Source organism: Podarcis muralis, chromosome 2 (assembly GCF_964188315.1).
Source record: "Podarcis muralis chromosome 2, rPodMur119.hap1.1, whole genome shotgun sequence".
Lineage (NCBI taxonomy): Eukaryota > Metazoa > Chordata > Lepidosauria > Squamata > Lacertidae > Podarcis > Podarcis muralis.
Window position 1 is genome coordinate 19,404,746 of NC_135656.1, and position 20,012 is coordinate 19,424,757.

Below are 20,012 nucleotides of genomic sequence, written 5' to 3' on the forward strand. Positions count from 1 at the left end.
CAAGCCTGTGACCTTGGTGGCTATCAGCACCATGCTCTAACCCAGGCTTCCTCAAACTCGGCCCTCCAGAAGTTTTGAGACTACAATTCCCATCATCCCTGACCACTGGTCCTGCTAGCTAGGGATCATGGGAGTTGTGGGCCAAAAACATCTGGAGGGCCGGGGTTGAGGAAGCCTGCTCTAACCGACTGAGCTGTTCAGCGGAAATCTGTCTTTGGGGCATGGGCAGCCAATTTTCTCTTTTTCAAAAAGAGCAACCACTATGGGTCACAGCCCATATCACAGGTGGGACTATGGCCAATGTTATATCAGTACTGCACTGGCTGGGCTCAGCCCCAGATGCACACACCAGATCGAGATTTAATTTGGTTGAACTTAGTGTCCAGCCAATTGCAACTTAGTGTCCAGGGACGCGGGTGGCGCTGTGGGTTAAACCACAGAGCCTAGGACTTGCCGATCAGAAGGTTGGCGGTTTGAATCCCTGCAACGGGGTGAGTTCCCGTTGCTCGGTCCCAGCTCCTGCCAACCTAGCAGTTCGAAAGCACATCAAAGTGCAAGTAGATAAATAGGTACCGCTCTGGCGGGAAGGTAAACGGCGTTTCTGTGCCCTGCTCTGGTTCGCCAGAAGTGGCTTAGTCATGCTGGCCACATGACCCGGAAGCTGTACGGCGGCTTCCTCGGCCAATAAAGCGAGATGAGCGCCAGAGTTGGTCATGACTGGACCTAATGGTCAGGGGTCCCTTTACCTTTACCTTAGTGTCCAGCCAATTGCAAAGGGGCCAAAGGTCAACTACTGTTTGGTCAGGATAGCCCAAGTCATTCGCAAGTCTTTGCAGAATCGACACCCACCCAGGAACACTAGGCAAAGAAGCAGAGTTAAGAGTTCTGGGCAAAAGCAGAAAGATGGGGACAAATGCAGCAACAGAGGAGGAGAAAAATCAGGCAGATGCTTAGCAAGATGTTGATTGCAAGAGAGCCAGGCAAAAACAACAGAACCTGGATGCCAGAAAATGTTCAACAAGAAGCAGGGTGGCTGTGGCACTTCAACAATCAGGACCAAAAGACATCCAGCCAAGGAACTGTGTCCTGGCATATGATCCCATGGCCCTTTCTTCTCATATAGCTTTGTAGAGCCTGAAATGCCAAACTGGGAGTGCAGGAAAACCTCACAGGCAGCCCTGGCACAAGAAACCAGAGGCAACTCCCTGGCTTCAACGAAGCCCTGCTTGTGCCTCCCTCCTATATTAGCTATTGCGAGCATTTATCTCGCCGACCCATTTAACTCCATAATGGCTCCGGAGAAGCCAGCTGGAGCAATCGGAATTAAGCACTGAAAATCAGCAGCTCATAATAAACCACATCGCCGCTCTCCCCATTGGGGGCTTTGCCTAATTTAAAAGAGATGTGAGAGGGAGAATAGGCACGCTGGATCTACGCTAGGCTTGTGGTATTAAAAATGCATTACACGTATGAAAAAGCAAGGTGAGGAAAACAGAGTATATTTTTATATAAGGACCAACCCCCCAAAAAACCACCCCAGGTCTGCTCACATTTCCACCAAGTTCCCATTGCAGGCAGGGGGCAGTTCCCTTAATGATCATCAAATAGCTATTTTGTTCATGAAAAGCTTGTGACAATGAAGATTTGATTGCCTTGCTTGGAGCCAAGCATAGCAATGGCAGATAATGCAACAGTTTCAGGAGTGAAGGCATGGGGCCGGGTGCCTTAATTCTCACCCTCTCCAGTGGTGCACATAACTCAGGATGGCAGTTGGCTTCATTTAGTAGAGTAATCTTTAAGGAATGCTCTCTATCTAGGTAAAGGGTAAAGGGACCCCTGACCATTAGGTCCAGTCGTGGCCGACTCTGGCGTACAGCTTCTGGGTCATGGCTAGCAATAATCCAATCCGGAGGTCACCAGCACATGGATGACAGGGTTTAGTCCACGCTTCCTCAACCTCAGCTCTTCAGATGTTTTGAGACTACAGTTCCCATCATCCGTGACCACTGGTCCTGCTAGCTAGGGATCATGGGAGTTGTAGGCCAAAAACATCTGGAGGACCGAGGTTGAGGAAGCCTGGTTTAGGCTATCCTGATGCAGAAACCGATGTACCTGTCTTACCAACCGAAGCTGGCCAAAGTGGAGCTAGTGTGGTGTAGTGGTTAAGAGTGGTGGACTCGTAATCTGGTGAACTGGGTTTGATTCCCTGCTCCATGCAGCTGCTGGGTGACCTTGGGCTAGTCACACTTCTCTGAAGTCTCTCAGCCCCACTCACCTCACAGAGTGTTTGTTGTGGGGGAGGAAGGGAAAGGAGATGGTTAGCCGCTTTGAGACGCCTTCGGGTAGTGATAAAGCGGGATATCAAATCCAAACTACTACTCCTCCTCCTCTTCTTCTTCTTCTTCTTCTTCTTCTTCGACAGCCTTAGCCACAGGGGTACCCCCGGACAACAAGCCTGCTCTTTCATGAGTATAACCCCATCCAAACGTGGCAGTTGGCCAGTTACCTAGATGCCCATTGCTCAATCAGCATGCATCTTATTCCAGAATGTTTTAGCTCTCGATGGACTGCAGTTGTAGCTCACCATTGACACTTGTAAGCCACCACCACTGGGTGGCATCAAAAGCCCATGCACTAACTTGGCTGCCACCTGGCACCCAAGCATGGGGGAAGGGGGCAATTTCTTCACCATATTCCAGTGTTGCACCTGCCCATCTCCTGCTTCTGGCGGTTGAAGTATATGTTGCCCTTTTTCTGTCGGTACACCTAGGCAATTATTTCATCTGCTCTTATCATGATGAAGGTCTTTGTGGAAGAATTTAGGTTATTTGAGTGGAGTTTGGGGTGCAAATAATATTTTAATTCTCAATGAAGAAGAAAGGATAGAAAAAGATACACAGGACAGGAGATCCAGGAAGGCATCTCAAGTGGTCGAAGCTTGATTTTGAAAGGGAAATAGCCTTAAAAGTAGGGTATTGCTCACTGTCAGCTTTTGGAGCCACCGACTAGAGCAGGGTTTCCCAGGCTTGGGTCTCCAGCTGACTTTGGACTTCAGTTCCCATCATCCCTAGATAGCAGGACCAGTGGTCAGGGATGATACCAGTTGTAGTCCAAAGTCAGCTGGGGACCCAGGTTTGGGAAACCCTGAATTAGAGGGATGGTGCTTTTCAGGTGCTGAAATGTCAGCAACATTTTCTAGACCCGACCTTTGGCTTTGTGGGCTCACAAAGCATTTTACTTCAAGCCTAGCTTGAGCCGAACCTTGCCAATACCGAGATGCCAATCAGTTTGTATTCATACACTCCATAAATATGTACGAGGTGCCCCTGAGAAATTGTGCAAAATTTCAGTGAGACTTTCAAAAAGATCGCTTCCTTATATTGTTTGAGGCAAACATCTGCTGGCAACTCGGGCATGTGGAGAATTGCCCTGTCCCCCTGGGAAATGTTGCTAGGGTCATCTTGACACCAGAGCGAAGTCAACAGCAGACATTTGATAAAGAGCCAGTAAAGGCTATCATTGGCCGAGCAAGATCCCACTCTGAGCTGAAAGCGTTTCTAGACAACCCTTCCTGTGGAGGAGAGCCAATGGCTAGCCTGGGTAGGTGGAGTCTTTCTAGTACTCTTTAGTGGCTAGAGAGATGCTGCTGCGCATAGATTTGGTAGGCCACCACATAGAGCAGCTGTGCACAAGGTCATGGGTTCCTGGCTCTCAAAAAGGTTCTGTTAAGTCTACATAGAATCATGGAATTCTAGAGTTGGAGGATCATCTCTAGTCCAACCCCCTCCAATGCAGGAATATGTGGCTGTCCCAAACGGGGATCGAACCTGCAACCTTGGCGTTATCAGCACCACGCTCCAAAGCCACTTCTGAGCTGGAGAGGAGGTGGTGTTGTGGGCCCACCCCCTCCCACACACGCAGGGGCTGACTTTCAGCTCCCACGAAAGCAAGGGAATCCCCGGGCGCGTCACCAACCCGGCCGGCCAATTGGTGGGCCAGGGAGGCGTGGCCCAGCGCATTTAAGGCTGGCGTGCCCAGGGACTGCCCTCTTTGCCCCGTTCCAGCTGCCCTGGTTTTCCCAACCCACCCACCCTTAGGTTTAGCTAGCTTTGACCTTGCTATGGACTCCAGTTGGTCGCCGCAAGGGGCCTGGTAGGAATTTTTCCACTTGGCACATATCCAGCCATTTGGTTTTTTCACCTACCTCGTAGCAAAACGTCACAACTTCCTTGGTATTGGCAGTTAGGCATTGGCAGAGGGTTATTGTTATGCAAATGAAGGGGGAAGGAAGCACCATCACCTTCCTCCAAGGAAAAGGGTAGTCCGGTAGAGGACTCCGGGGGGCGTTGCCCTGTCCGAAACCTAGGGAGGTGATGGCCTACGGCACGCCCCCGAGCGGTGACACCCGGGGGATCCTAGTTGGCGTACTTCAGCAGGACTCCCCCGGCTTGTGGTTAACCCTTCCCGGTCTCCATGCCGGTTAGTCGATAGGAGCTAATGCCTAAGGCCAATACCTTTCAATTTCTGTAATCAATAAAGTTGTGGCCTTTTTCGCCCATTAACCTTAAATAATGTGTCTGGTGTCTTCATTTCACATCAGGGGGAGGGTACTTGCCACGCAGCGAACTGAGCTATCCAGGCTCAAATGCTAAAGTTAACAGTGAGAACGGCATAAGCATATAAGATCCCTGCCTGATCAGGCCAAAGGCCCACCTAATCCCAAGGCCAATGTGGTCCAGCATACTGTTCCCACAGTCGCTCCCCAGATGGTTGTGGGAAGCCCACAAGCAAGATTTGAGCGCAGCAGCACTCTGTCGACCTGAGAATTCAGCAAGTAGTATAGGCATAATGTCTCTGGCAGTGGAGGTGGAACACAGCCTTCGTGGCTGGGAGTCATTTTTCCTCCGTGAATTTGTCTAATCTGCCTTTAAAGCCATAAAGGTTGGTGGCCACCACTACCTCTTTCATGGAATTGTAGATTTGAAAGGGACCCCGAGGGTTACCCAGTCCAACCTCCCTCCTGTGGGAGCAACGTCCATAGTTTAGTGATGCACTATGCGAAGAACTACTTTCTTTTTTAAGTTTTAATTTATACTTTTCGAGTTCATACATTTCATTAGTTTTACAATCAATTTAACTTTTTAAAATTTGACTTCCTTCCCCCGCTTTCAGCGGTTCATTAAATTTATTTTTAAAAATATCTTCTCCGTATCCAAATTCATTTAACTTATTTACCCTATTTTTCGCTCCATAAGACGCACTTTTTTCCTCCTAAAAAGTAAGGGGAAATGTCTGTACGTCTTATAGAGCAAGTGTGTGGTCGATCGCTGGCTCCCTTTCCGGCCCCGGCCCCTTGCCCAGGCCACCATTGTTGAATGTTCTGCAGATGGAGGCTGTTTGTTTCCCCAGCGACATGTGACTGGCTGATTAGATTATCTGTCTGGAAACTGTAGAAACGGCTCCCTTTCCTTTCCTAAAGAAGCTGCAGAACTGTGAGTTGAACCCCATAAAACCCCATGTTGTTGTTGTTTAGTCGTTTAGTTGTGTCCAACTCTTCGTGACCCTATGGACCAGAGCACACCAGACCCTCCTGTCTTCCACTGCCTCCCGCAGTTTGGTCAAACTCATCTTGGTAGCTTTGACAACACTGTCCAACCATCTCGTCCCCTGTCGTCCCCTTCTCCTTGTGCCCTCAGTCTTTCCCAACATCAGGGTCTTTTCCAGGGAGTCTTCTCATCTCATGAGGTGGCCAAAGTATTGGAGCCTCAGCTTCAGGATCTGTCCTTCCAGTGAGCACTCAGGGCTGATTTCCTTCAGAATGGAGAGGTTTGATCTTCTTGCAGTCCATGGGACTCTCAAGAGTCTCCTCCAGCACCATAATTCAAAAGCATCAATTCTTCAGCAATCAGCCTTCTTTATGGTCCAGCTCTCACTTCCATACATCACTACTGGGAAAACCATAGCTTTAACTATATGGACCTTTGTCGGCAAGGTGAATGTCTCTGCTTTTTAAGATGCTGTCTATTTTTGTCATCGCTTTTCTCCCAAGAAGAAGGCATCTTTTAATTTTGTGACTGCTGTCACCATTTTCAGTGATCATGGAGCCCAAGAAAGTAAAAGTCCACTTCCCTAAGTTCCTTCAGATAGTTAACCTCAGCAGGGCCCTCCAAATTCACCTCCGAAATTGTGCTTAAAGCAAATTTTGGTGGCATTTCCAGTTTTCTCCTGTCAACCTTAGCAAATATCGAGGGACTAGTTTATACGCTTGAGGAAAACAGAGAACATTAGCAAGGACGAAAAAGACACTCTTAGCTGTGAGTTTTTGTACCTGGCAACTGAGCTAATTGGACACTGCTGTGGGACTGTCTGTAACTGGCTTCCATCCTAACGCTGAAGCAGTTGGGGTGGGAGACTAATTACTGCTGGATCTTCCATGTATTAATTAGAAAGCTTTCCTCATTCATTTAGAGCTAGGCACTTAACTCAACAGGTCTAGGATCATTTCCAGTTCTAAATACATGGCTCAAAGCTGACAAGAAGCCATTGTGAATGTGCCGGCAGATTCCTTCTGCTGCATCAGCTGAGGCTCCCCCCCCCCCCAAAAAAAAAAAATCGGTGCAAGATGGACACCTGTGTGCAGAGGACACTCAAACATTAGTCTACAAATCAACAGATTTATAGGGCTTGGGATTGCAATTCGTTGGTCCCGCCCCTGATCTCCACACACCCTTGAACACATGGAGGCCCCTCTCCTCCACATGTTATTTCAATAGCAGTTCCACCAAAAATTACTTTTAAATACACAAGCCTTTCCACGCTTAATTTTCAGAACTTACTTCAATGGATCTTTCAGAAACAAAAGCAAAAAGTGTATATCTGTAGCTGCAGTACCAAAGTCAGTGACTGGAGGGAAAGTGGAACCCAAGAGGCAGGGATATATATATATATATATATATATATATATATATATATATATATCCAAATACAGTGGTACCTTGGTTTTTGAAGTCTCCGTTGACATACTTTTCGGTTTTCGAATGCCATAAACCCGGAAGTAAATGCTTCAGTTTTTGAACACGCCTCGGAAGTCGAACATGCCACGCGGCTTCTGCTGAATGCAATACCCTGAGGCCTAGCTGTTGGTTTTGAGTTTTCGGTTTTCAAACACTTCAGAACCCGAATGGTATTCCAGAACGGATTACATTCGAAAACCGAGGTACCACTATACACATACACACTCTTCCTGCAATATCATCGTCTGTTTTTTTAACCCCTTTTCTATGGAAAATGACAAAATTGACAGCACTGATAAAAGATACAAATTTAGAATCTCTTATATGAATTTCTATATGAAAAGCTATTTCCCATATGCAAAGACCACAGTGGGGTTCAAAATGTAAGAAAACAGCAGAATATATTATGAAACATTTTAGTGGGGATGAAATGTGGTAAGACGGGACCTTAAAACGCAATCGTATGTGATTTGGGTTATAAACATGGATGCTGGGTGAGTGGGAAGCTACTAGTTTCATTGAATTGGAATATAATTGCTGAGTAACAAATGTAACTTTCTATATGGGAAAAAACAAATAAAATATTATTATTAAAAAATCCTTTTCTAGGGGAGCAATTCCAAAAAGTTTATCTAGGCCAATGCTGAAGGAGGGTCTCTTCCTCTCTCTCTGTCTTCTTCTTCTCCAACAGGACACACTTTCCTATCACAGGAGGAGCCAACAACGCCTGGCTCCTGGCCTCTATTTAGGCTACCTGAAACTCTGCAGCTCAGTGGACCAGATAAAAGTCCTGGTGCTGCAAAAGCTGCCCAACATTCTTTGCCATGTTAAAATCCGAGACAACAGCAATGTGTCCAGGTAAGTGAAAGAAGATTTCTACCCTACCTAGTGTTTGGGACGCGGCTGGCGCTGTGGGTAAAACCTCAGCGCCTAGGACTTGCCGATCGTCAGGTCGGCGGTTTGAATCCCCGCGGCGGGGTGCGCTCCCGCTGCTCGGTCCCAGCGCCTGCCAGCCTAGCAGTTCGAAAGCACCCCCGGGTGCAAGTAGATAAATAGGGACCACTTACTAGCGGGAAGGTAAACGGCGTTTCCGTGTGCTGCGCTGGCTCGCCAGATGCAGCTTGCCACGCTGGCCACGTGACCCGGAAGTGTCTTCGGACAGCGCTGGCCCCCGGCCTCTTAAGCGAGATGGGCGCGCAACCTCAGAGTCGGACACGACTGGCCCGTACGGGCAGGGGTACCTTTACCTTTACCTTACCTAGTGTTTAGTTAGCGCTTTGGGGACTGCTGACCCAGGTACCTGGGATTGAGCCCCACTGAATAGAGAATACGGGTATAGGGTTAATTGGCATTTCACACACAGAGAAATAAAGTTGAAAGCAGCAGAGCCAAAGAATCAGTACCAAAGTCAGGAGTTGAACTCAGGGCTCGCATCTCCAGTTCCTACCATACTAAACCGAACTGGTTGACTGAACTTTTTTAATGCATGCTAGTGAACTTGAATTGCCGTTCAGATTTACTTTTATAAAGCTGCAAATAGATTTTTTTATTACACCCAAGATACTTGCAGTGCAATCCAATGCATGTCAACTCAGAAGTAAGTTTCATTGTTGTCAATGGAGTTTATTGGCAGCCAAATATGTATAGCATTACAACTTCAGGATAGCATAGCAGAAGGGATGCGGGTGGTGCGGTGGTCTAAGCCACTGAGCCTCTTGGGCTTGCTGAAGGTTAGCAGTTTGAAACCCCATGAGGGGATGAGCTGCCATTGCTCTGTCCCAGCTCCTGCCAACCTAGCAGTCCGAAAGCACGCCAGTGCAAGTAGATAAATAGGTACTGCTGTGGCAGGAAGGGAAACAGCGTTTTCATGCGCTCTGGTTTCCGTCATGGTGTTCTATTGAGCCAGAAGTGGTTTAGTCATGCTGGCCACATGACCTGGAAAGCTGTCCGTGGTCAAACGCCGGCTCCCTCAGCCTCAAAGCGAGATGATTGCCACAACCCCATAGTCACCTTTGACTGGACTTAACCGTCCAGGGCTCCTTCATCTTTACCTTTTTTTATCTAGCATGGCAGAAGTTCCCAGCTGGTTCCCCATCCACATTCTTGCTAGGTGGGATCACAGAATATTTCCCAAACAAAGCTACGTTTACAGGAGCAGACCTAGCAATACACAAACTAAAGCACAGCCATCCTTCAAAATTCTCACCTCTCTGAATTTTGCAATGCAGTTTGCCAGTCATGTGCCTTGTACAAGAGTGTATATACTAGGGTGAAGTGTCAATTAAAATGCATATGTTTGTGAAAATAACATAACAAAATAAGCATGGTATCAGAGGAAATGGCTTTGCATGGAAAGGGGGCAAACAGGCCAATTTAGTACAGAAATTTAGCACAGAAATGTGCACATCAAGCGAAATGCGCACTAAAATACTGATGAATTTTCATGAGTGGTTTAGATATAGATATAGGCATAGATATAGATACAGTGGTGCCTCGCAAGACGAAATTAATCCGTTCTGCGAGTCTCTTCGTCTTGCGGTTTTTTCGTCTTGCGAAGCACGGCTATTAGCGGCTTAGCGGCTATTAGCGGCTTAGCGGCTATTAATGGCTTAGCGGCTTAGCGGCTATTAACGGCTTAGCGGCTTAGCAGCTATTAACGGCTTAGCGACTTTAAGAAAAAGGAAACAAACTCGCAAGAACTCGCAAGGCGTTTCGTCTTGCGAAGCAAGCCCATAGGGAAATTCGTCTTGCGGAACGACTCAAAAAACGGAAAACCCTTTCGTCTAGCGAGTTTTTCGTCTTGCGAGGCATTCGTCTTGCGGGGCACCACTGTACCAACACAAAAAAATATGAACTGATGTGGAATTATGGAGGACTGAATGGGAAAAATGGGAAATGGAGAAGAGTAGAAATGGACAGATTCTCCCGCCCTTAACATGTGCTCCTCCTAGCCACACCTCCTGAAGTATCCTGTCCCTATCATCACACACACATCTTCCCAGATGCTCATCACTGAGTTGGTTCAACCTCAAAGGGCTTCTGTCTCCTGCCCGCAAGCCCTCTGGGAGACTGATCCAGGGAAACCTTTCAACCATCTGTCTCCTCAGGGTACTTGCCAAAATCCTTTACCTGCACTATCCCTTCACCTGACCAATTTTACAACACCTGTTCACTGTCTGTGATGTAAAGTAGGCAAACCAATTGACCTGGATCCCACAGCCATTCAGGGGCAGAGGTTGACTTCCTGCTTGGTCTCACCCAATCCGTAAACAGATCCCTGTGTTGCAATATAGACAAGCTGAACAAAATAACAACACGATGGCTGATAATAATGGCACTAAACACTATTTATAGACTAATACAAATGATCAGAAATTGCAACCAAAGTCTCGAAATCTTCTTCACCAGTCACAGTAGAATAATTCAAATGTTCAATATATACATAATCTGTCACCAAATATCGCCAGAACAGTGTTTCCGGATAACCAATCTGTTTTGTTCAATGCTTGTAAGAATTAATATGAGAAGGATGCAGTTCATTTTCTTAACAAGCCAATCTTACACCTAAGTAAATATAAACACTGTAGAAAATATGCTCTGGATCAGAATATGCTTGTTAAGAAATTGAACTGCATCCTTATATCTTACAAGTCTGGCTGATGAAGAATTGATCAAGATTGACCGATGAAGCATTGAACGAAACAGATTGGTTATCCAGAAACTCTGTTCCGGCAATATTTGGTGACAGATTATGTATATCTCAAACTTTTGAATTATTCCACCACGACTGGTGAAGAAGATTAAGAGACTTTGGCTGCAATTTCTGATCGTTTGTATTAGTCTATCAATAGTGTTTAGTGCCATTGTTATTGACCATCGTGTTGTGTTCTTTTGTTCAACTGGTCTCACCCAATGACTGGATAGCCCTTCACTGTGATCAGAGGAGGCGAGGTGGTAAGCAAAGCCACAAATGGGTCTGGAAGGAAGATGCTGAGCTCTTGGGCACCCAGTGAGCCCACCCACGACTTTGGCATGCCTCCTTCCCACTCGCCCATCAATAAGTGCAGGCTCAGAAACATGGAGAGCCAGTGTGGTGTAGTGGTTAAGAGCGGTAGTCTTATAATCTGGTGAACCGGGTTCGTGTCTCCGCTCTTCCACATGCAGCTGCTGGGTGACCTTGGGCTAGTCACACTTCTCTGAAGTCTCTCAGCCCCACTCACCTCACAGAGTGTTTGTTGTGGGGGAGGAAGGGAAAGGAGAATGTTAGCCGCTTTGAGACTCCTTCGGGTAGTGATAAGGCGGGGTATCAAATCCAAACTCTTCATGGAAAATGACCAGATGTGTGCCTCAACCTGCCTCCTCTCCATACAATCACAGGCAAGGCTGCCTCCTTGCCCGTGCATAAGGAGGGGGCCTGGGCATGAAATGTGCCTACCAAAATCCAAGCAGTTTTCGCTGGCTATGTTCAGTGCTAGAAATCAAACGCCTGATGAGAAAACGGAGACCCCTGGAAAAATGCCACCGTAGCCCAAGGCGTGTGTGCAAAAAGATTATAGGAACATGGAACAGCCCTCTTGTCAAAGAAAGCTGAAATGTTTCAAAGGCTTTTTTATTATTATTATTAAGACCTTGGTAAAGAAGTCTCCGGCTTGATATGCACACTCGATGAGAATGAAATCAGAAAGTTGGCCCTTTTTGTAACCACAAGCAATAGGGCCTGTTATAAGTTTAGAAATCTTTTTACTATCTGAGAATGAAAACTTCAACAGAGCCCAAACATACGTACAGTAAATTCTTCCTTGTGCAGTGAACTTTTGTTGTATTTCTAATTTTAAACTTCACTCCGTATACAGAGAGGAGTGGGAATGGATCCAAAGTCTTTCTGGCTCGGAATCTATGGAAAATATGGATCATTCCGCAGAGTGTCCAACTCAACTGTTCGTGGAGCTCCAGATGGCAGTGAAAGCTCTCCTGAAACAGATCAGTCTTCCTCTACGACAGGTACGATGCATTGTTTGTGACACTTTCGATTTGTGGATGAATTTGAACACCACGCTCTTCCTCACACCTTGAATTGTAAATATATTCTTGCTTATCATTGCCATTTTGTTTCAGAACCATACAATCCAGGGCTGGTTGAAGGTCATGCTTGTTTGCCTGCAGTGTGTGGCCTATATGGGAAGGGTGGGTTTCATTTAGTCCACAAGAAGCTGAATGGATGAGGGTTCCCTCCTCCTCCTCCTCCTCCTCCTCCTTCTTCTTCTTCTTCTTCTTCTTCTTCTTCGATCACTCGTAGCCAAGTAAGATTGTCTTCCATAAACACAGTTTAACAGTGAGTCCGTAAGTGACTGTGGAGGCCAATTCTGGGTCCATTACAGACATCATGGCTGCGTTGCCTTTGCCATGTTTTCAAAAAAGGATGCTCGGCGTTGTAGAGGGGTCTGAATCCACAGCAGAACCCTGACACGGTACATCACTACCAGGCAGGACAATAATCAGCACCATGTAAATGAAATGGCCTGCCATAAGGAGGCAAAGTCCTGTTACAACTGGGTCTTGTACACCCCTGAAAGTGTGTGGAATGTAGTTTGACTGTAAGGACAGGTGATGCAATGGTGCGACTGCTTCTTAAGTGTGGAGGAGCATTTCACTGAGCCAATGCTAACAGGTAACTCTGTGGACCTTTGCAGTGCTGTGCTCGGTGCTTGCATGCAGCAAGAAAGATTTGGTTGTAAAATCTAGCTATGATATGATTCTCTCACCACATCCCCCTGTTCAGCCCACGAGAGCGAACTGCAAGCATCCTGATGCAGTCATCTTCAGTGGTACAAGTCACAGTCTCCTGAATCGGGAACATTTCCAGTCTAGTGACATCCACCCATTTTTATCATAGAAAAGAATTATGAGAAAGTTGTTTAAGTATCAATGGAGGCCTGATGAACCCTTTGCAGATGACACAAGATGTGTGGTTAATCAGTGGAGGAATTTCATCTAATTTTAGTGAAATTGTCTCCTGCCATTTTCCATTAAAAATAAATAAATCCCAAAGCAGTTCTCAGTAAATCAATACAGTGGTACCTCCGGTTAAGAACTTAATTTGTTCTGGAGGTCCGTTCTTAACCTGAAACTGTTCTTAACCTGAGGTACCACTTTGGCTAATGGGGCCTCCCGCTGCTGCCGTGCCGCCACCACACGATTTCTGTTCTCATCCTGAAGCAAAGTTCTTAACGCGAGGGAGGTACTATTTCTGCGTTAGCGGAGTCTGTAACCTGAAGCTTCTGTAACCTGAAGCGTCTGTAACCCGAGGTACCACTGTAAAATCCATTGTTTGCCTCTGCTGGCACCATTCCTGACCTCCATGCACTGATCAGATCTACATGCATACAGGGCAGGACGGGAGTGGCGCTGTGGTCTAAACCACCGAGCCTCTTGGGCTTGCCGATCATAAGGTTGGCAGTTCAAATCCATGCAACGGGGTGAGCTCCCATTGCTTTGTCCCAGCTCCCGCCAACCTAGCAGTTCGAAAACATACCAACGCAAGTAGATAAATAGGTACCACTGCGGCGGGAAGGTAAATGGTGTTCCATTGCACCAGAAGCGGTTTAGTCATGCTGGCCACGTGACCCGGAAAAGCTTTCTGCGGACAAACACCAGGTCCCTTGGCCTGAAAGCGGAGATGAGTGCCACACCCCATAGTCAAATTTGACTGGACTTAACCATCCAGGGCTCCTTTACCTTTAAATGCATACATGTGAATGTCAAAATGTGTAATGTCAGTATGCTGCTTACCAGGCTCTCTGACTTAAACCCAGCATGACTGGTGCCACCTCTTTTATGCTCGTAATAGTTTTTCCAGTAAATCAAAAGCCCTTGTTTGCCTGTACTTACCCACATAGCAAGCTCACATAGCTAAATCCTGTGAAGACACATTCTTGATGGTTTCTTCAGAGCTGCTGGACTTTCCTGGGCACTTCCTTCCCCCAAAAAAGCTTGAATACAGACCTTTTCCAAAACCAAAAAAGTTTCTATGTGGGCAGATGATGGCCTATTGTTTTATAATTGGCAGCTGTTATTTCTTGATTTTTAATGTTGTTGCAGATGTTTCTCTTTGTGTTTTATCCTTTTGTGTTGTAGTTTTAAGTTTGTATGCCACCATGAAAGCCTGTTGGTGGGCTGGAACTAGGTATGGTTGAAATTTAAAAATAAATAAAACGCAGTAATAGAATGCTACCATATTCTGCCATGTTTTGTAGGCTATATGGATCAATCCTTGATCCAAAAGGAGTGGGCCAGGATTTAGTTCAAGCATGCTAAGATTTCTCTGGATAAAATGTATTCCAACAATCCAACAATCCAATTTCTTTCTTTGAATATTTTGTTAGTCTTCTTTAAAATAAATTAAAAGAAATAAAAAAGTGAGACAGCCTTGGATGAATATATATATATATATATATATATATATATATATATATATACACACACATATATACATATATACATAAATAAATAAATATACAAACACACACACATACATACTCCCAACAATCATATTTGCTGGTGCTCAAGGCCACAATTTAACAAGGAAGCTTCCAATTAAACCATAGTTTCCTGTTCTGTTCAAACTTGGGAAACTGTGGTTACCAGGTTCACAACAAACCAGGATATTAAACGAACCAACTTAAAACATTGGTTCAATAGCTTGACTTGTTCTGAAGCCATAACCATAGCTTCTTGGTTCGGATGGAATGAGAAACTATGGTTAATTAGAGGCTTCCCCCATTTTATTGCAGCTCGTAGCAACAAGAAGAACAAAAGAGCCACATTCGCAGGCAAAAAAAGCTCAGGCATATCTCGGCTTAATAAACTGAGATGTGATCATCCAAGCATGGTTTATTGGTAGCTATATCACCTAAAATCCATTCCCCTGAGCTGAAGCTGATTTAGGAAACACAGACCATGTAAGTTACTACCACACTTCTTTCTTGTAGTGCTGATTCACATAACTTAATTTATTAGAATAGAATAGAATAGAATAGAATAGAATAGAATAGAATAGAATAGAAGAATAGAAATCTCGATCTTCTACCATAGCTTCCAAATCAGAGTGTTTGTTGGCCAAAGATGGCCATAGTCTCAAAAAATGCAAAATTCGTACACCAGTGCATGCTGGTCCACGCAATATCTCCCAGCGCTCTGCTGCCCCAGAACAACTTCCTTCCAGGTTTCACAGCACCAGGAGATGGTCACGAAGCCTGGGGTGACTTCCCGCCAGGCCTCTTCTGCTCCCTCAAGATTGCGGGGCTGAGCCTTGTCCCAGTGGACATTTGAGGGGCTGTAGAGACCTCAGCACCATAGAGTTGGTGAGCCTGACACGCATACACACACACCCTACACAAAGGACTGATATCCTGAAATGGGGGGAGAGATGACAAGCTTAGATAATGGTCCTAGCTGATTCCATGCCTCCATTTAGCATCAAAGTCGATTTTAATCAAACATTTGATTTAATCAAACATTTAATCAAACGCTTGCTGTTTGATACTTATTTCATTTTCATTTTTCTCAGTGCGGCTTGTTAAATCTTTTTCATTGCCCCATTTGGTGACAGGCTGCAGGGAGAAAATGGGGAGGGGGAGGGAGGAAGCCTGCCAAAAAGAAAAAGAAAAAAAGTAGGGGGGAGATCGGCATAGTTTTGCTAACCAGCTCCTAAATTGACTGTTAAAGGTTTTTAATTGAATTCATTTTCATGTTTTCACATAATTATACAATCATAATCTTGAAAAGCTCATGGAGTGTGATCGTTTTCTGGCTAATAAGAAACATAAATGTTATTTTCTGGGGGGGAGGCAAGGGGCTGTGTTGTGCGTACGTGTGTGTCTTTTAATGTGGAACGTTGGAGCATTAAATCTTTATTTTATGAAGCAAAATTAACACACACATGGCCTTTCTCTCTCTCTCTCTCTCTCTCTCTCTCTCTCTCTCTCTCTCTCTCTCTCTCCCCCTCGATATATATATATATATAGACACACAAACACGTGTGTGTGTATATATATATACATATACAGGTATATATCCCCCCCCCCATTTCTCTTTTACAAAAAAACCCCCTATATCTTGATGCTGTGCAACTTTGCGCTAATGTTTTATACAATTTTGGGGGTTGTTTATATAAGTACGATGCTGTAACTCTCGCCTCCCCTTTCTCCCCCCCCCCCGCGCCCACCCCCATTTCTTCTCTGTGCGTGTTCCTCTGCAGGCTAAGCTCTTCCGTCTGTATACACAGGAGGTGTTGGAACTGGGTCACAATGTGTCCTTTCTTCTCCTGCTCCCTGCCTCAGACGACGTCTGCACTGCCCCAGGACAGAATAACCCTTACACCCCGCACTCAGGATTCCTTAACCTCCCTCTTCAGATGTTTGAACTTGGTATACTACCTTGCTTCACCTAGAAATATTAACCCAGTCGCCTTATAATAAAATCACAAAGTTGTATCTGTTCCCCTCCAGCCCCTCGCCTCCCCCCCCCCTCCCCGTCCCAGCGGAGAGTCAATAGATCACGTGATGATTTCTTGGCAACAACACTTTTTCTCTCCGACTACAGACAAGTAATAGAAGGAGCGTAGCTACCAGGTTACATGCTCTAGTCATAACTACAGGAATGTAGAAGCCAGTCAGTCCACAAGCTATCGAGCAACAACACGGCCCTTTGGTTATAGGCATGAAGAATAGCGAATATTGAAATGGGCAGCTCAGGCGGCATTCGGCGAAAGCAAAACGATTCAAAGCTGACTTAGCAGGGCTTTTGATTTCAAAATATGGTCGAGGAAGGTGGATCACCCATCTCCCACTGCCTCTCCACTACCAATTTGATTACGGAACTGAGCTTGGTGTAGAATTTATTTATTGCTATCCAGCCAGATCCAGACTTAGTCCCGTTGAAATCGGACAACTGTTGTGCAAGCAGTATTGACGGTCAGTAGGATAAGTGTGAGTGCACATAATCCCGAGTTTTACATGCTGTTCATGGGATGCAAGAAGACCTCACAGCTGTTAGAACAGAGGTGTGACTCTCCAGAGGTTGGTGAGCTACAACTTCCATCATCCCTAATGATGATGGTTTGGTCTGACAGGAGCTGAAGTCCAGTAACATCTGGAGTGCCACAGAGAGCTGGTGGCTTCTCTCATACCATAAGGGTCTGGGAATGTGCACCAGCAAGCACAGTCTTCTGGTTGGTAGCCCTTGCTGCTGAAATGCCAGGAAGCATTCCGTATCAGCCACTGTCAGGGGAAAACATACAGAGCCAGATGGTTGATTTGGTTCAACAAAAGCTTCCTTAATCTTCTCTCCAACAGATCCAGTACTAGGAAAAGCATGGGCAGATTTCAAGCAGCAAACTACCAAGATATTCATGAAACAGACCATGCAAATATCGTGATAGCATTGTGCATGATGCGCAATGTGGCTATACAGTGCTGCTTGTTTGCACGCAGTTAAACCCCTCTGCCACTGAGACTGAATTGTCACCATCACCCTATCATCCATGCCCCCTCCTTACAAGTAACAGTCATCTTTCATGCATGTTTCCATAGGTATAAGGGACGCCAGTGGCGCTGTGGTTTAAACCACCGAGCCTCTTGGGCTTGCCGATCGCAAGGTCAGCAGTTCGAATCCCTGCGATGGGGCGAGCTCCCGTTGCTCTGTCCCAGCTCCTGCCAACCTAGCAGTTCAAAAGCACACCAGTGCAAGTAGATAAATCGGTATCGCTGTGGCGGGAAGGTAAATGGCATTTCTGTGCGCTCTGGCACTCGTCACGGTCCTCTGTGCACCAGCAGAGGTTTAGTCATGCTGGTCACATGACCCAGAAAGCTGTCTGTGGACAAACGCCGGCTCCCTCAGCCTGAAAAGCAAGATGAGCACTGCACCCCATAGTCGCCTTTGACTGGACTTAACCATCCAGGGGTCTTTTACCCTTAAGCTATCCCATATCTATAAACACACGCATACACAATAGGTTTATAACTTTTTCAAGAAGGATTTCCTATAATGTAAAGGGATGAATTTTTGCTCAGAAACCTTGCAGAAGGAACTAATTGTTCTCAGTTGTGAAAAAGGGTCACCCTGAAATGAAAAGTTTGAATCGGCATGTATGTGACATTACTACATAAGTATATTAGCACTTTTGAAAAACTTTGTGGAACTGTTTAGAACTTTTACAGCTGTCTGGAACTTCCTAGACAGCTGTAATTTGTTGTCTTGGAGAATCACTGGAAGCAACAGGCCTCCATAGACCAGATAACAAGAAGTAATCAGTGCACAGAATGCGCAATCAAAGTGATGTGGGAACTCTTATGGTGCTTGCAGCAGAGACAAAGACAAACTGCAACCTCAATTTATTCTAAGCAATAAGAAGTGATGTACATTGTACAAGTTTTTCAAAAATTGCAACCTCTATTTTTCCTGTCCAGGCTGTGCCTATTACATAATACATTATACAGTTACATATACAAAAATTGATTTATTGGTTTCGGGGTGACCTTCCCCCCCCCCCAAATATGGAAATGACAGTTCATTCCTTTGTTTTTAGGCAATAGTTTATCTAACTAAGCTATAGGAACATGAAGTTGTAAGACTGTTATAACCCTAATACACACACTAAGTGATATAAACTTATAGGAAGATTGAGCCATTCCCAGAATAATGTGTTCTTTCTTTGCCAGCTCTCTTTTATGAGTCATTCATAAAGCTCGTTTCTGGGGAAGGTGGTTACATCTCTTACATACCACAGCTCTTGGGGTATGACTAATGCACAGGCCAAATTTGCCAGGCTAATCTCCCACGATCACCATACGCCTTCTGTGACCAGCAACTATGAATCAACACTGTTGGTAGCCTCAGATATTCAAAAATTATGAGTTCAGCCTTACATTTCAACATATTTTTCCAGTATTTAATACCATACCCTCCAACATTTCTCCAATGAAAATAGGGACGTCTTATTCCTTCATCATCATCATTTTATTATTTATACCCCACCCATCTGACTTCCCTATACAGGGCTACCCTCAGATGTCTTCTAAAGGTTGCATAGTTACTTATCTCCTTGGCTTCTGTAAATCCAGAACTATCCCTGGAATATAAGCACACTTGGAGGGTCTGTAACACAGAGAACTAGCATCTTTTTTTTCCCTTAAAGGGGACCCAAGTCTGCATGTTAGAAACAGATCAAGCAAGGCAAGATCACAAACTTTTTTAATGTCGATTGTAGATTAGAGCAGCAATGGAGATGGCAAAGTAGTTTGCCATACACAATGAGGATTCAGCAGACTTTGCTCATTTGTCTCTCAATGCGGTGAATTTATGGTGTGGGGGCTTTGTAGTACTGCAGGGAGAATTCCAATAAAAGCCCAATTTTACTTTTCCAACAAAAAGCAACCGATCTTGTGCCCTAGAGCGGAGGCCATTTTCTGTCTGATTTATTGCACATTTCTCCCCAGTGCCTATAAAATGGCTGTGATTCACCTCCAGAATATTAGAAGCTTCCACTCCCTATTAGTTGGCGGCTACTGAATCTGTAATTGCAAAACCGCAAAAGGCAATGTTGAAGCAACATTTGTTACAGTAACATTAACAGCCTGGCTTCCAACCACAGTGGCTAGAAGCTGCAGCGGCAGCTGCAATTTCACTAATGGTGCCACACGTCTGGTGTGAGCTGTCAGACCACATGCTGCTTGCTCCCTGGACCAATGCAGGAGCTAGACGTTTGGGAGGGGAGCAGAAAGAGTCAGGACTATTCTCCTTTGAGTTGTAGGCTGAGATCATCCTGCTAGTGATCTCTTTGCAAAACAGATTGGTTTGATTTCCCACCATATGCAATGTTCAGAAAGAGATATGAAAAGTTTGTGTCTCCAAACATTTTAATGCTGGTGATGGAGCACAGATTTTCACAGAACCAAAAGGGGCTTGGGAGAGTCTTTGGTTCCCAAGGGGCAAATACTCCCA

At 45.4% G+C, this 20,012-nt stretch overlaps 1 protein-coding gene across 1 annotated transcript in view; it reads left to right on the forward strand.

The window, feature by feature from the left end:
* Positions 1 to 20,012, forward strand: part of ANKFN1 (ankyrin repeat and fibronectin type III domain containing 1) — a 233,345-nt gene that overhangs the window by 195,258 nt on the left and 18,075 nt on the right. Inside the window, exons 15-17 of the mRNA XM_028711296.2 lie at positions 7,705 to 7,871; positions 11,867 to 12,014; positions 16,270 to 16,438. Coding sequence (XP_028567129.2) covers positions 7,705 to 7,871; positions 11,867 to 12,014; positions 16,270 to 16,438 — 484 coding nt within the window. The remainder of the gene's footprint in view (positions 1 to 7,704; positions 7,872 to 11,866; positions 12,015 to 16,269; positions 16,439 to 20,012) is intronic.